This window comes from Borostomias antarcticus (assembly GCF_949987555.1).
Source record: "Borostomias antarcticus genome assembly, chromosome: 15".
Classification (NCBI taxonomy): domain Eukaryota; kingdom Metazoa; phylum Chordata; class Actinopteri; order Stomiiformes; family Stomiidae; genus Borostomias; species Borostomias antarcticus.
In genome coordinates this window covers 20,926,891-20,940,385 of record NC_140248.1, presented here as the reverse complement: position 1 = coordinate 20,940,385, position 13,495 = coordinate 20,926,891, and the positions used below count along the sequence as shown (strand labels likewise).

Sequence of the window (13,495 nt, the reverse complement as noted above, 5' to 3'; positions counted from 1 at the left end):
GCCTTCCTTGATGAGAGCACGAGAGTCTGAGAGGCGCTGACTAAGAGGAAGTGATGCTAAGGAAATTAGAGGAAGATGAGGAAGAGGAGAGGAGTCTCGAGGACAGAGAGAGAGAGAGAGAGAGAGTGAGAGAGAGTGAGAGAGAGAAGGAGAAAGAAAGAGGGAACGCAACAGGATGCTTTAGGGACAGTTGGTCTTTATTGCTACTGAAAGTACAATTGAAACCAGTTACAGATGTGTGTTAATAAATTTTAAATAGTCTTTTCAGAGCATGGCTAGAGGGCTGGGAGTCAGTCCTTTTATTGCTTGCCCTCGCCCCCTCTGCTCTCCATCTCTCTGTCCATCTCTGGCTCTCTGCCTCACTGCGCCATCCATCTCCATCCCTCCTTTATCTTTCACTCTCCTCACCTCTCTCCCAGCAGTGCAGAGAAGCAGGGGATGAATAATTCAGTTTGCAGGGAGGATGAGAGGGGAATTCCAGAGTCCCTGTGTTCCCTTCATCTTGGTTGCCCTGGGTCTCTCCACGGATCCCCCAGGACACACTCATTACCCTGCAGTACTCAGCCTTCTCCCAGAAGCCCTCAAACTCAAACTGGAGCTGCATGTGCGATACACCGGCGAAGTGAGACTCTCACGCGTATTAACAGTAGCCTGTTGTATAGTCACTGGTTACGGCTGACGGCCCAGATTCTTGGCCTCTCTCTCTCTCTCTCTCTCTCTCTCTCTCTCTCTCTCTTTTATTGATCCACCAGGCCATTACTGTCCGATAATCTTGTAGATGCTCTGAGATTTACTGGCCCATTAACAAACACGCTAATTGACAAGCTGAGTTTCACCAGCTGACAGAGAAACACAGACAGCTCTACACAAAGCTCTATTAATATCGGCAAGCCTTAAGACACAAACACCACTTCACCTCACCTTCTGTAGCACTTTAGATGGCCAGCAGGTGTCAGTCTGTCTGTCCGGGGCAGTGCTTTGATCAACTCTCTTCGAGAGAACGGGAGGTTATTCTCACTGGGGCAGAGGGGGGGAGGGGGGGTTCCTACACAAAACAATGCACACTGACAACATTTACAGAACATACTTTTACATTTCAAGGTAATTCTCCCATTCAAATTTCTGTGAAAGAATGAGAACAATACATAGTTTTGGAGGAGCAGCGGGCAGAGGATTTTGAGATAACCCTCTCCCACTCCTCCTGCACTAATTGCGTTTTCCCAGAGCAGAATTGAGTTCCAGAGAAAGAGAGAAAGGCCAGAGGCTTTTCATAATTGTATCGACAGGAAAATGAATATGATGAATGGCGTTCATTCAGCGCGTCCTGGATTTATTGTCTTTTCCTCCAGGCGTTAATCGCTGAAAGAGGGAGGAGAAGAGAGAGAGAGAGAGAGAGAGAAGAGAGAGAGAGAGAGGAGAAGAGAGAGGGTGAGAGAGAGAGAGAGAGAGAGAGAGAGAGATAGGGGTAGAGGGAAAAAGAGGGAGAGAGAAAGAGACCCCTCCCCAAACACACACACACACACACACACACACACACACGAACTGGCAGCATCTGCATCTGTCTGCCAGGTCTCACACTCCATGCAGGCCCCTACAACCCTGAAGCCTGATGTAGTAGCCAGAGAAAGTGGACCAGAGCAGAAAAAGTCTCACAGCAGAATAGTGTTGGGACGATGCATTCAACAGCTCACTGGCACAGAGAGCTTATCTGCTCTTACCATGGAATCACTGCCGTGGTAGTTACACGTGCACAGTCATTGGCGCATCAACCTCTGGCATTCATTTTATTCAAAAGCAATATGCTTGTTTAACAATTGTTTTGCTTGTTTGTCTTTTGTCAAATTTGGATTCTGCATTAAACTCTACTCTCCCGTGCCATTTCCTCTCCCTCTCTCCATCCCTCCCACTCATCTCTCCCTCCCTCCATCCCTGCCCCCTCCCTCCCTCTATGTTAGCGCCCTGACTCCAGATGAATCCAGAACTCATAAAATGTGTGCTTGAGACCCATCCATCATGTCTGTGCTGTGTGAGAGAAATAGGAGGAGAATCAGAAAGGGGCCAAATAAGTGTGGGTTTCCTGTATGTGTTGTGTGCGTGTGTGTGTGCGTGTGTGTGTGTGCATGCGAGAGAGAGAGAGAGAGAGAGAGAGAGAGAGATGTGTGGGGGGGGGCATTCTGTTCTTCCTACTCTTTGCATTTTTTTTTTTCATTTATAGCCGTGAGTGTGAATATGCATGTGAACAATCAGTTCTTGCGATGAGCCCTTCTAAAATAAATGCCTACGCAGCTATCAACAAGATTTCAGACAATATGTTTGTTGGGACTGGGAATGGTGGTCTTTCCCTCTACCAGATCTCAGCCAACTCTCCAAAGGGCATTTCAAGCAATTATTCAAAAAAAAAAAAAAATGAGAAGGGAAGATGGATGAGGGCTATCCTAAACCAAAGATCCCCCAAAATATGGAATAAAGACGAAATATATATGAGAAGAAGAGAAGAGAGAGAGAGAGAGAGAGAGAGAGAGAGAGAGAGAGAGAGAGAGAGAGAGAGAGAGAGGAGAGAGATGGATGAGGGAGGGAGGTGGGGGGCCAGCCAGGCCGGCCTCTCTGAGAGGGGATGGATGGAGGCAGGGTGAGGACAGGGCCCCCGGGCCGCTGCCCCGAGGCTGGGCAGGTGGGACAGCAGGGGGAGGGAGGCTGGTGGCTCAACAGCTTGCTTCGCCCTGAGGGCCCAGCAGGCCAGGAGAAAGCAGGGGGCTGGAGTAGCGCTGCTGCCAAGGAGAGGGAGGCCGCTGCTGGTGGCAGCTGGTCCAGACACCCCCCCACCACCACACCACCAGCAGGCAGCAGGCAGGGTGAGAAGGTCAAAAGGCAATCGTTAGCAGAACAAAGGGAGGCACAGCGACAGAGAGGCTAATCGGCTTTTATTGAGCGCCGTTGACAAGGCTCACCGCGCGGCCGACACTGACACCGTACGCGCGCGCACACACACCTCTTGCCTGCGGGCAGACGAGCGCACACAAACACCACACACACACACTCGCACATGCGCACACAAACACACACACAGACACAAAAAGACACAGAATCACATATATTTCCCGCTCCATATCTGTGAGGATGACCCCCTCCTCCTCCCCGCCATGACCCCTCACCCCTCCTTCCTTGTTCTTCATCAGCGTGGTGGGCAGCGGCGCATTCAACCATCAGGGGAATGGTTGTGCACTCCAGAGCACTTAGCATCAAAGCCCTGCTTCATCATGTCTTCTATCTCTATTCTTCCAAATACAGCATGTGCTATGACTACAGTCCATTCTATTCTATTCTATTCTATTCTATTCTATTCTATTCTATTCTATTCTATACATTGTTTAACTTTGTTTCGTGAAAACGAGAACAAGACCAGAGCAGAGGATGCATTAGTGTCCAGGGCATATTCACACGACTAGTCTAGCTACTCTAGACATACAGCACATCCCAACCGAACGCCTGAGTGTCACCGTCTCTGGAGCGAGACATGTCAAGCCCTCTCACATGACCCTGTCTGGTGGGTGAAATCAAACCCAGACCCCCCCCCCCACCCCAGTGTTTAGTGGAACTACAAGCGGCCATAAGGGAGAGGTGCTTCCGATTGCAGCGCGTCTCCACAAAGCATGGCGTGTTAAACTGGGCTCAATGGAGCGTGCCTCTGCCGTGGGGGGTGGTGGGGGGGGGGGTCCCGCTTGGTAATGCGATACAGACACTCGGCGCTGTGAACATGACTGCCCCGTTACTGTCTGTCTGCCTGTCTGTCTGCCTCCTCCAGCCATCTAACTCTTCAACTGAGAGACGGACAGAGATCATAGAGACAGGCGAGAGAAAGAGGAAATCTGACTTATGGATGGGAGATGATGAGTGAGGTGTAACAGTGAGAGAGAGAGAGAGAGAGAGAGAGAGAGAGAGAGAGAGGGAGAGAGAGAGAGAGAGAGAGAGGGGTACAGAGATAGTGAAAAAGAGAGGGGGGAGAAAGAGAGGAGATGGAGAGAGAGAGAGAGAGAGAGAGAGAGAGAGAGAGAGAGGTACAAAGATAGTGAAAAAGAGAGGGGGGAGAAAGAGAGGAGAGGGAGAGAGGAGATGGAGAGAGAGAGAGAGAGAGAGAAGTACAGAGATAGTGAAAAAGAGAGGGGGGAGAGAGGAGAGGGAGAGAGGAGATGGAGAGAGAGAGGGAGGGTGGGGAGCTCTCCAGGGGGTAGGGGGGCAGAGCTGGTATCCATTCCATCCCTCAGGCAGATCCTCTTTCTGCTCTTTGTTCCTTAAATACTCCCAACGAGCAGGTTACTCTGAGGCACGCTCCATTGTCTTAAACAGCTGTCAGTCGTACCACCATTATCTGTTTCCCCCCTACAGTATTTAGCTCTCTTTTTTCTCCCCTATTCCATAATCAAGTGCAGCAGGCATTCATGCAACATTAGACAGTCTGACTGGACTGCCGAGGTCTGCTTCCGCTTACCTCTTCCTCCTCCTCCTCCTCCTCCTCTCCTCATCACTGGTTAGGACTCAGATTAGTTTAGGCTACATAACTGCAAGACCCATTTACCAGTTTTTGTCCATTGAACCATCACCATCACTGTAATTGAATTAACTCTTTTAACTTCCACGGTAATGTTCAACATTGTTCCTTTTCTTAGCCCTGGTGAGCGCAAACTTGTTGCTGATTGAGATCACATTTTTGGTGTTCTACATGTGTAGTTTGACAAAGTTGAATGTTTGGCATATACTCTGTCATCTTTTCAGGATTCGCTTAAAGTAACATTGCATTGAGATTAATTTGAAATCCCATAATGTAAAACTAACACTAATGTTGTACAATGATTTTGATTTATATACTGTATATAATTTTGTCTTGGATTGAATGAAGTGAAATGAAATGAAAGACAATTTCAATCCAGAGGTAAAATTGAGACATAAATAGATAATACTGTTTAATCCAATAATTTATTTAATCGTGGAGCACAATGGAACAATTATCTTTATATTTTATTTCAAATAATTTTGAGTACATCACCAGGAAAAAGATAATAGCCCCTTCACCTGGAACGCACAACCATGATAATGACATCAGCCTTTTTCAGTACAATAATATTTGATTGCATTAATTAGTCTATGAATGCAGATTCCACAGTGGAATAATACATTTGTGGGTCGGTTTAGCCTAATATGTAAATTGCAGTAATTTTGCATTATCTCCCCCTATGAAATCACAATGACTTCCTCAGTCCAATAAGCAATCAGAAATCTAAAAGGGTTCTATACAGGACTGTGAACTGTTTGTAACAATAGAACATCTGATAAAGGTCAGAACCCTGCTGTTCCAGATAGACCCATTTTGTGCTCCATAAGGTGCTGTCTTTAGGAACTCTAAAGGGCCCTTTTTACTTGAAAATTGTTCTTCTATATGGAACATTCTATATGGAGGGTTATTCTATTGTTACAAACTCTTCTATATACAGTAGCACTCCTTTTGAGAGTAGATTAGATTTGGACTAAAGAACGCTTTGCAGAATGTTAAGTTGCATTAACACACCAAGCATATGAATGAATGGATGTTGCTGTTGGGGAACCGTTGGAGGGAGAATGTTTGTTTTTGTTTTAATTTGTGTAAGTGTGTGTCTGAGTGCATGTTATTGGTAGTCCATTAATAAATAATGGAGGCTTCCTTTTAAGAGCAGATGCTATTGAACCCCCGTATGTGTGTGTGTGTGTGTGTGTGTGTGTGTGTGTGTGTGTGTGTGTGTGTGTGTGTGTGTGTGCGTGTGTGTGTGTGCATGTATGTGCATGTGTGTGTGTGTGTGTGTGTGTTTGTGTTTCTGTGTGTCCATAGTCATATGTGTGGATAATGGAGAATGCTACAGCAGCAGATACTCCCAGACTGATGGCTATAGAGCGAATTTCATTGGGATTGATGACCTCAGGATGTAAACTAAACATCTCTCTCTCTCTCTCTCTCTCTCTCTCTCTCTCACACACACACACACACACATACACTGCAGCATGTTAACTGCATAAACTGCGCGTTGATTGTTCCTGTAATCGTTTGATCATATATATTTACTTTAATAGAACGCCTCATATAACCAGCAGGGCCTGCTGTATACGCCAATCAGCACTGGGTGCGCCGCTGACATTTATTATTATTTTCTCTCAACACCAACTTTTGGTGCTCACTCAGTTTCGAAAGATTGGCCAAAATGAGCAAAAGGGTAAAATCCCTCCGTCTTTCAAAAAAAAAACAAATAAAGGAATATGGCCATTCAAAATGTTAAGAGTAATTACTGCGATCTGCATATGAGGGAGCGCGTGCCGGACTGCCCTGGGCGCTGTTTTTATTGCGCGTCTGCCTTTATCAATTTCGCAGAGCATGGGAAGAGGGGAAGTCTGGAAGCCTCACAGCTAAACGCAGCAGACAATATGCAAAAAGACGACGCTACTTTTGAATAATAAATGATGTGCTTTTATAGCGGCGCTAAAACGCCTGTGATGGTACAATATGAAAAGGCTATGATAAGTAATAGTGCATTTAAAAGGATCTAGTATGTTTTTATTACTACGTTTAAAAAAGAGCAGAACGTGTGAAGCGGAGGGTGTGGAGTAAAGGGGGCTGGAGTGAGAGAGATATCAGTATGATTGCAATAAAAGGAAGGGAGGATAAAAGCGCCGAAATCCCCTCCTAGCGAAATAACCTGGTTAATGAAAGTTTACCGTCGCTCGCTCTTTCTCTGCGCCTCGCTTCTCCTCTTATGAAATATTAACTACATTTTATATACAGCTCTAAAGCCTAGGCTAATGCCCTTTCATAGTTTCCCTTTGTTTTCGTATCGTTCTCTACCGTATTATTTTCTCGGCTTTAATGGAGCTCCTTTTAATTTGGTTTACAATGTGCGTCATACGCGCCCTCCGTGTTGTGTGGGCAGATTGACAAATAGTCACTTGAACTCAGGGATTGGAGTCTGGTGACCGTGGCAGGGATTCCTCAGCCGTGTTTCAAAAGCTCTGTAATAAAAAGGGCAATGGTGTAAAAAATAACATGATATTGAAGATGATGGTGATGATGATGGTGATGATGGTGATAATGATGATAACGACGACCGAGCGTTTGTGTGTGTGTGTGTGTGTGTGTGTCACTACAATAAATTGAGGACTGCCAAGGGTTGCCCAACCACACCACCCATGCTGCATAGAACGGTTGCAAAGAGGCTATATGCAGGGGGGGGGGGCTGACGTAATGGTCCTTTCACTGGGACGAGCAGGTCTCCCAGAGGACTAGGGCTTCCTAGCATCAGCACTCACTAATGGTCTATTAAAATATCAACTACTTCAAAGTAAACGGATTTTTCCTCTGCTTGCTCCAACCCCCTGAAGCTAATCAAACGCGGCGGCCAGGCCCAATTGGATAATCGCTTTTACACAGCAGATTACAAGGAACCACTTAGATCCAATGTCTGAAGATCGGGTGTCCTCAAGATCTCCATTCAATTGACGCATGGAAACTCTATTTCCTGTATAAGAAGGCTAATGGTGTCCCCCTGCCTCGGGCTACAATAGGGACCATAAAGTTACTAGACACACAGTTATGTGTCATGAATGAACAAAAAATCCCTTTTCAATTTGGAAAATAAGGAGTCTTTCAACATAAAACCAAAATCTTCCACAATATTTTACTCTCTCGAACTGAACTATAAACACGAAGGTCTAAAAAGGTGTACTTACATTTTCTATCATTTATTGTTTATTAGCCAGATCGATATAGCGTAAACTCAAGATCCCATTTGCTATTAAGGCCTTGAATATGATCTCAAATTGTCGAAATGGCCCTGTCAATTAGGATTAGGATCATGGATTTAGCTAAATGCAAGGCAACAATAGGTTAAAGGCACATTAGCTAAAACAATCCAAGGAAAATCTATGTTTGAGACATTTGATAGTAATGAACACGTGGCTACTGCTGTCAGGGTAGATAGGACATCAACATTCAAATAGGATTAGAAACTGTATCGGCCTTTAAACTGCTTAAATCGCGTTTCATAAGCCTAGGTCTACCTTTTCAAACGTCCATATTGATAACAAGGCATGCTTGATGGTCTCGATAGCCACATTCAATATAAAACAAGAAAACTTAACAATGTAGGCTACCACCTTCTTTTGACCTATTAAGCTATAGGCGATAAGCAGTGGAAAAATAATATCAATAGTAATAATAGGCTGCTAATACTAATAGTAGGCTAATAATAGCCCCCTATAAGTCAAATGCAAGGGTATATTGCTAATCATAACACAATAAACAGCAACAATGCAAATAATAATAGCAATAATAGGCCTAATAAAGAATAGGCCTAATAACAATCACGATAACAATATTAACGACAACTGTAATAATAACAATAATAATAATAATAATAGGCTAATAATAATAATAATAATTATTATTATTATTATAACATATTAATAACAATAATAATATATTATTATATAGGCCTAGTATAATACTAAGAAGAAGAAGAAGAAGAAGAAGAAGAAGGAGAAGAAGAAGAAGAATAGGAAGAAGAAGAAGAAGAAGAATCTATAAGATTAAAAATCTCTGTGCAAGGTCTATAAAGTTTGTTTCAGCCTATAGCCTCAAAATCCAAACTAAACCTGTTGCAGTTCTCATCTGACCTGAGAAGTTTTGCGATGGGCAGAACTGTGGACCGGATTGACAAAACATGAATTATTTCGCTTGCGTTGCACTGGTAGCCTACAGACCTCTTCCCAAACAGTTCACGCCAACAGTTCATACAGAGGCGGATAGGATAAATCGAGTACACTGGCAATCCATCGTTTACGGTACGACAGAGGTGAATATAGCCAACCATTATGTGATGTATGTAAATGTTCACTAAATTGTTAGAATATAAATTGCCTAATATAAATATCAGGGCAGTTTACGTGAAAAGTGGGGGCTATATGGCATTGGGTTATAGAATCAACACTTTTAGTGAACAAATTATCAATTAATCAGCTGCGATGTGTGCTTTTAAAGAAATGATGTCACCTTGGAACGTTCCCTCAGCTCACATTAAATTTAACAAATTAGAGCTAAAAACGTGAGCCAATGGGGTGGCAGAGAAGCTGCCCTAACCAATAAGATGGAGGAAGAATAGACTATGTTGTCGCAGGCGGGGTGTGCGTTATCGGAGAGAATTGTCCCGAGTAACGATTGCCCCGTATCAGCAAAGTCAACGTGCCAAACTCTTGCATTACGCAGATGGAAGGAATCGTCAGAGCCATGAGGGAAGGGAGAAGATTAGGAGTCGAAGACAGTAATAGAATTTAAACGTTCCAAACGGAGCCAAATATGATGTCTAGATGTTAGTCCAGTCCACACATAAATCACTGTAGGCTACTTTTCTGCATTCGCATTTTATTGGTAGGCTCTGAGGACCGTGTAGAAGTGCTGGAAAGTGTCTGGGTAAGAGAATGGACCGGGCGCCCAGCACCAGCCCCAGCGGCGCAAGTCAGCCCCCGCAACCTGCCCAGCACGAACCTATAAGTTTCGGCATTGATCAGATCCTCAGCGGCACTGACCAAGAGGGTCCACAGCACACCAACCGGAGTGGTTCAGATCCAGGCAATTCCACAAGTGGAGGGAGTTATCATCTCGGCAGTCCAACTGGAGCCAGCGCGGCGCCTTTCACTTCACTGTCTGGTCATTTCCATGGCATCGCATCGTCATACGAGGAATCAAATGCGTATGGAGTGAACCTGACCCTCGCCCCTGGTGGAGTGATCCGGGTCCCGGCGCATAGGCCGCTGGCTGCAGCAATTCCTCCCCCCATTACCAGCGCGATGCCCGGGCTCAGCAGCATTAGCTTCCCCTGGATGGAGAGCAGCCAAAGGTTTGCCAAGGAAAGATTCGCAGGTAAATATCAGCCTAATATTTAATAATCTGGAACGAGATGGTCTATGATCAAACTCAGACATTGGGTTTATTGTAAGCATAGTAGCCTATTTTAAGTCTGGTTTAATATACCCAATAATAACCTACATAGTTTGTAGCTTAATCCAATATTTGAAAGATGGGGATCGAACGCCTGTTTGATTTGCAAGTGGGCTATTACATGCATGGATTAAAACTAATATTTTAAAGTTAATAATTGAGTCTCCCTCGATACAATTGTCACAAATGTAGGCCTATAGCCACTTTTGCGAGCCTACAATAAATTAACTGGTGTGCCCTGTAGCCAGCCTCGTCTTAAATTGGGTCGTGAAACTATACTGGAATTTAATTGAGACCTTACATTTGTTTGAGCATATTAGGCAATACAATTTACAATATTGAATTGATTCAATTGTTCAAAATGTTATCAGTAATAAATATTTAAGACTGACATTTTTTAGACATGTTTGAGATAACTGTAGCCTAAAATGTCGAGGACCTAGGCAGTTTGCTATCCTGTGTGCAATGTTTCAAGAAATAAAGTTGTAACCATTGTCAATGATTTAGAATGCAGTATCAGCAGGTTAGAGTTGTTTATTGCCTATCCCATGAAATGCATATAATATAAATATATATATATATAGCCTACGAAAACACAAGCATACGATATAACTTCGGGACGGGGAAAAAGTTGATCAGTCAATCCAAGAGGTAAAATTCAATATAACAAAATAAAAAACAACCAAATAACCATTGTGTCTGGATAGACAATGTATTATTTAGTTTCTATTTTCTTACGGCTATATAACCCAAGGCTATTCCGATGTTCAGCACAAGTTGGTTAGATCGATTTTGTAAAGATGGTGGGAAAGAAAGAGTTTCCTATAACAACACCATACTTTTTGGGATTTTGAAAGCCATTTGTCTTAACTACTGTATAGACCGTAAACATTATATGTTAAACCCTGTGTGTGTGAGATAGTGAGAGATTTATTTTACGCTATATTTTATAGGATTATTGTAAAACATGCATAGTTATTATTATTATTATTATTATTAATAATAATACAATTAAATAAAAATAATAATAATAATAATAATATTACTATTATTGTTGTTGTTACTGCTATTAGCCTACAGTGTACCAAGAACACAACAAATTAACGAAGAATCTAGAAAACAGCAGAAATGCCAATAGCCTATAGTCTCATATTCGGTGTACTACTCAGAAAAATAATAGGACGACTAGACTTGTAAAAGAGAGAATCTTATTCGCCGTTTTTCTTTTCTCCAAAGTGAAATATTGGCCTAACATTTATTCGGACTTTTTCGTCTGGAGAGCAAGATGAAGATGTAAAATGTCATTAATATTTCAGTACGGTAATATATGATTGCCTGTTGGCGTTTCAAGTAGTTTGTGACAAGAGTGAATCGTCCCTCAACACAAAGAAATGAAAATGGAATGGCTACTCAGTATTTTTGATTGTCAAAATCGTGTAAATGGTCCCAAAGGTGTGCAGGGATTGTCTGAGAGTGGAGCAAATGCTCTTTGGTGGAATATACAGTACATCTGTTATTAAAGGAATGGCTTAGCCATACCACTCAGTGTTCAGTAAAAGGTTCAGGATGGCAATGCTCAGGCTACAATACAACCCTTTCAAAGTGAGTAGTGTCAAAGATCCCTTGAACTTATGTATGACCTTTGTGTACCCTTTCTCCACTCTCCCCTATAACCGCATACCTTCTCTGTCTCTCTCTCTCTCTTACACACACACACACACACACACACACACACACACACACACACTACCTCAGCTGCTCTGAGCCCGTTCACTGTGGCCCGGCGCATCGGTCATCCCTACCAGAACCGCACACCTCCAAAGAGGAAGAAGCCTCGGACGTCGTTCTCCAGGGTGCAGATCTGTGAACTGGAGAAACGCTTCCACCGGCAGAAGTACCTGGCCAGCGCGGAGCGGGCAGCCCTCGCCAAAACCCTCAAGATGACAGACGCCCAGGTCAAGACCTGGTTCCAGAACCGCAGGACCAAATGGAGGTAAGACACTATGATGGAGAAGAGAGAGAGAGAGAGAGAGAGAGAGAGAGAGAGAGAGAGAGAGAGAGAGAGAGAGAGAGAGAGAGAGAGAGAGAGAAGGAATAAAGGGGTGGGCCCCCACTGAGCATTGTCTTCAGTGTTACTGAAATAGGTGCCGGTACTTGGTGCCGGTAATATTTTTGAGCATACAGAATATTCTAGAAGAGGTGCAGGAGCTCCAGTGGTAGAACATCTGAGGTGTTGGTACTCCTCTCCTGCCCAAGTCAAGCACTGATTGTCTCCTCTGTTGATTCTCTACAGATCAGGCTGTAGGGTAAGAGTATAATTACCATGTCTGAAACTGAAAGGAATTTACGTTCTATAATGTTACAGTGAGCACAGCTCACAGGCCCTTGATGGACAAGTGGAATACCTTCAGAGTCAGCACTTTTTTTCCATTTAGGGTGGTGTGTGTGTTTGTGTTTGTTGTTTGTGCGAAGACTAGAGGTGGGTGTTAAACTTGGATCAAATGTGGATCAAAATGTTCTCCCTCTGTACCCAAGTCCTCCAACAGTCAAGGTAAATAAGTGTATTGTGGTGACCAACTCACCAGCTCAACTTCTCTGTGTTGCCAGGCGGCAAACGGCTGAGGAGCGAGAGGCGGAGCGCCAGCAGGCCAATAGGCTGATGATCCAGCTGCAGCACGACGCCTTCCAAAAATCACTGAGTGACTCGGTTCCGTCCGATCCACTCTGCATCCACAACTCCTCCCTGTTCGCCCTGCAGAACCTGCAGCCGTGGGTCTCTGAGGACGGAGGCAAGGTCGGGTGTGTCACGGCTCTGGTGTGACCGCGCAGGACGCCGAGGAGCAGCTCTCACTCTGAGACCGGACAAAATGACGGCTTGATTGAAGAGAGCAGTATAATCTGTTTTATTATTGTCCCTCCAGAAAATAACGTCTGGTGAGAAGTGTCGGACTTTGAGTATAAAACTTAGAACCCAAAGTACACTGACTTGAACGGACAGACAACCACAGGCCTACATTGGCCTCTTGTACCAGAAGCGGCTAGAGTGGCATGACAACCTGTGGTGATGTATGTGGCATCCATGACCCATCGTTGAGGCAGTCTCATTAACCAACATGCTGACTGACTGACGCACGACAGATTGGCTTTTTCATCCCTCCCTCCTTCCATCTGTTCTGTAATCATGCTCTCTGGCCCCATGTTCCAGGACTGAGCAGTACACACAGAACATGAAAAACGGAAGGACAAAATGTAGACTTTTAAAATATAAAATCTTTTTTCTTGCATGGAATCAAACTCGCCATTCTCTACATTTTTTGAATGAATCAAATGGTTCCTCTCTCTGAAAGTCCGGCACAATAATTGATCTGGGTGGATTATCTATGCTTCTATCTGTTTTTTATTTGGGTGGAGACAGACTTTGGTAATGTTAGTCATGCACAACCCACTATTTTCCCTCTATCACTCAATATGGTATGATAATTGTTT

General features: G+C 44.0%; 1 protein-coding gene across 1 annotated transcript; it reads left to right on the top strand.

The window, feature by feature from the left end:
- Positions 1 to 9,489: 9,489 nt before the first annotated feature.
- tlx3b (T cell leukemia homeobox 3b) lies at positions 9,490 to 12,830 on the top strand (the record flags this gene model as incomplete). The annotated part of the gene is made up of 3 exons (XM_084449551.1): positions 9,490 to 9,931; positions 11,765 to 12,002; positions 12,617 to 12,830. The coding sequence occupies 3 exons, from the start codon at positions 9,490 to 9,492 to the stop codon at positions 12,828 to 12,830; spliced, it is 894 nt and encodes a 297-aa protein (XP_084305677.1).
- Positions 12,831 to 13,495: the final 665 nt, after the last annotated feature.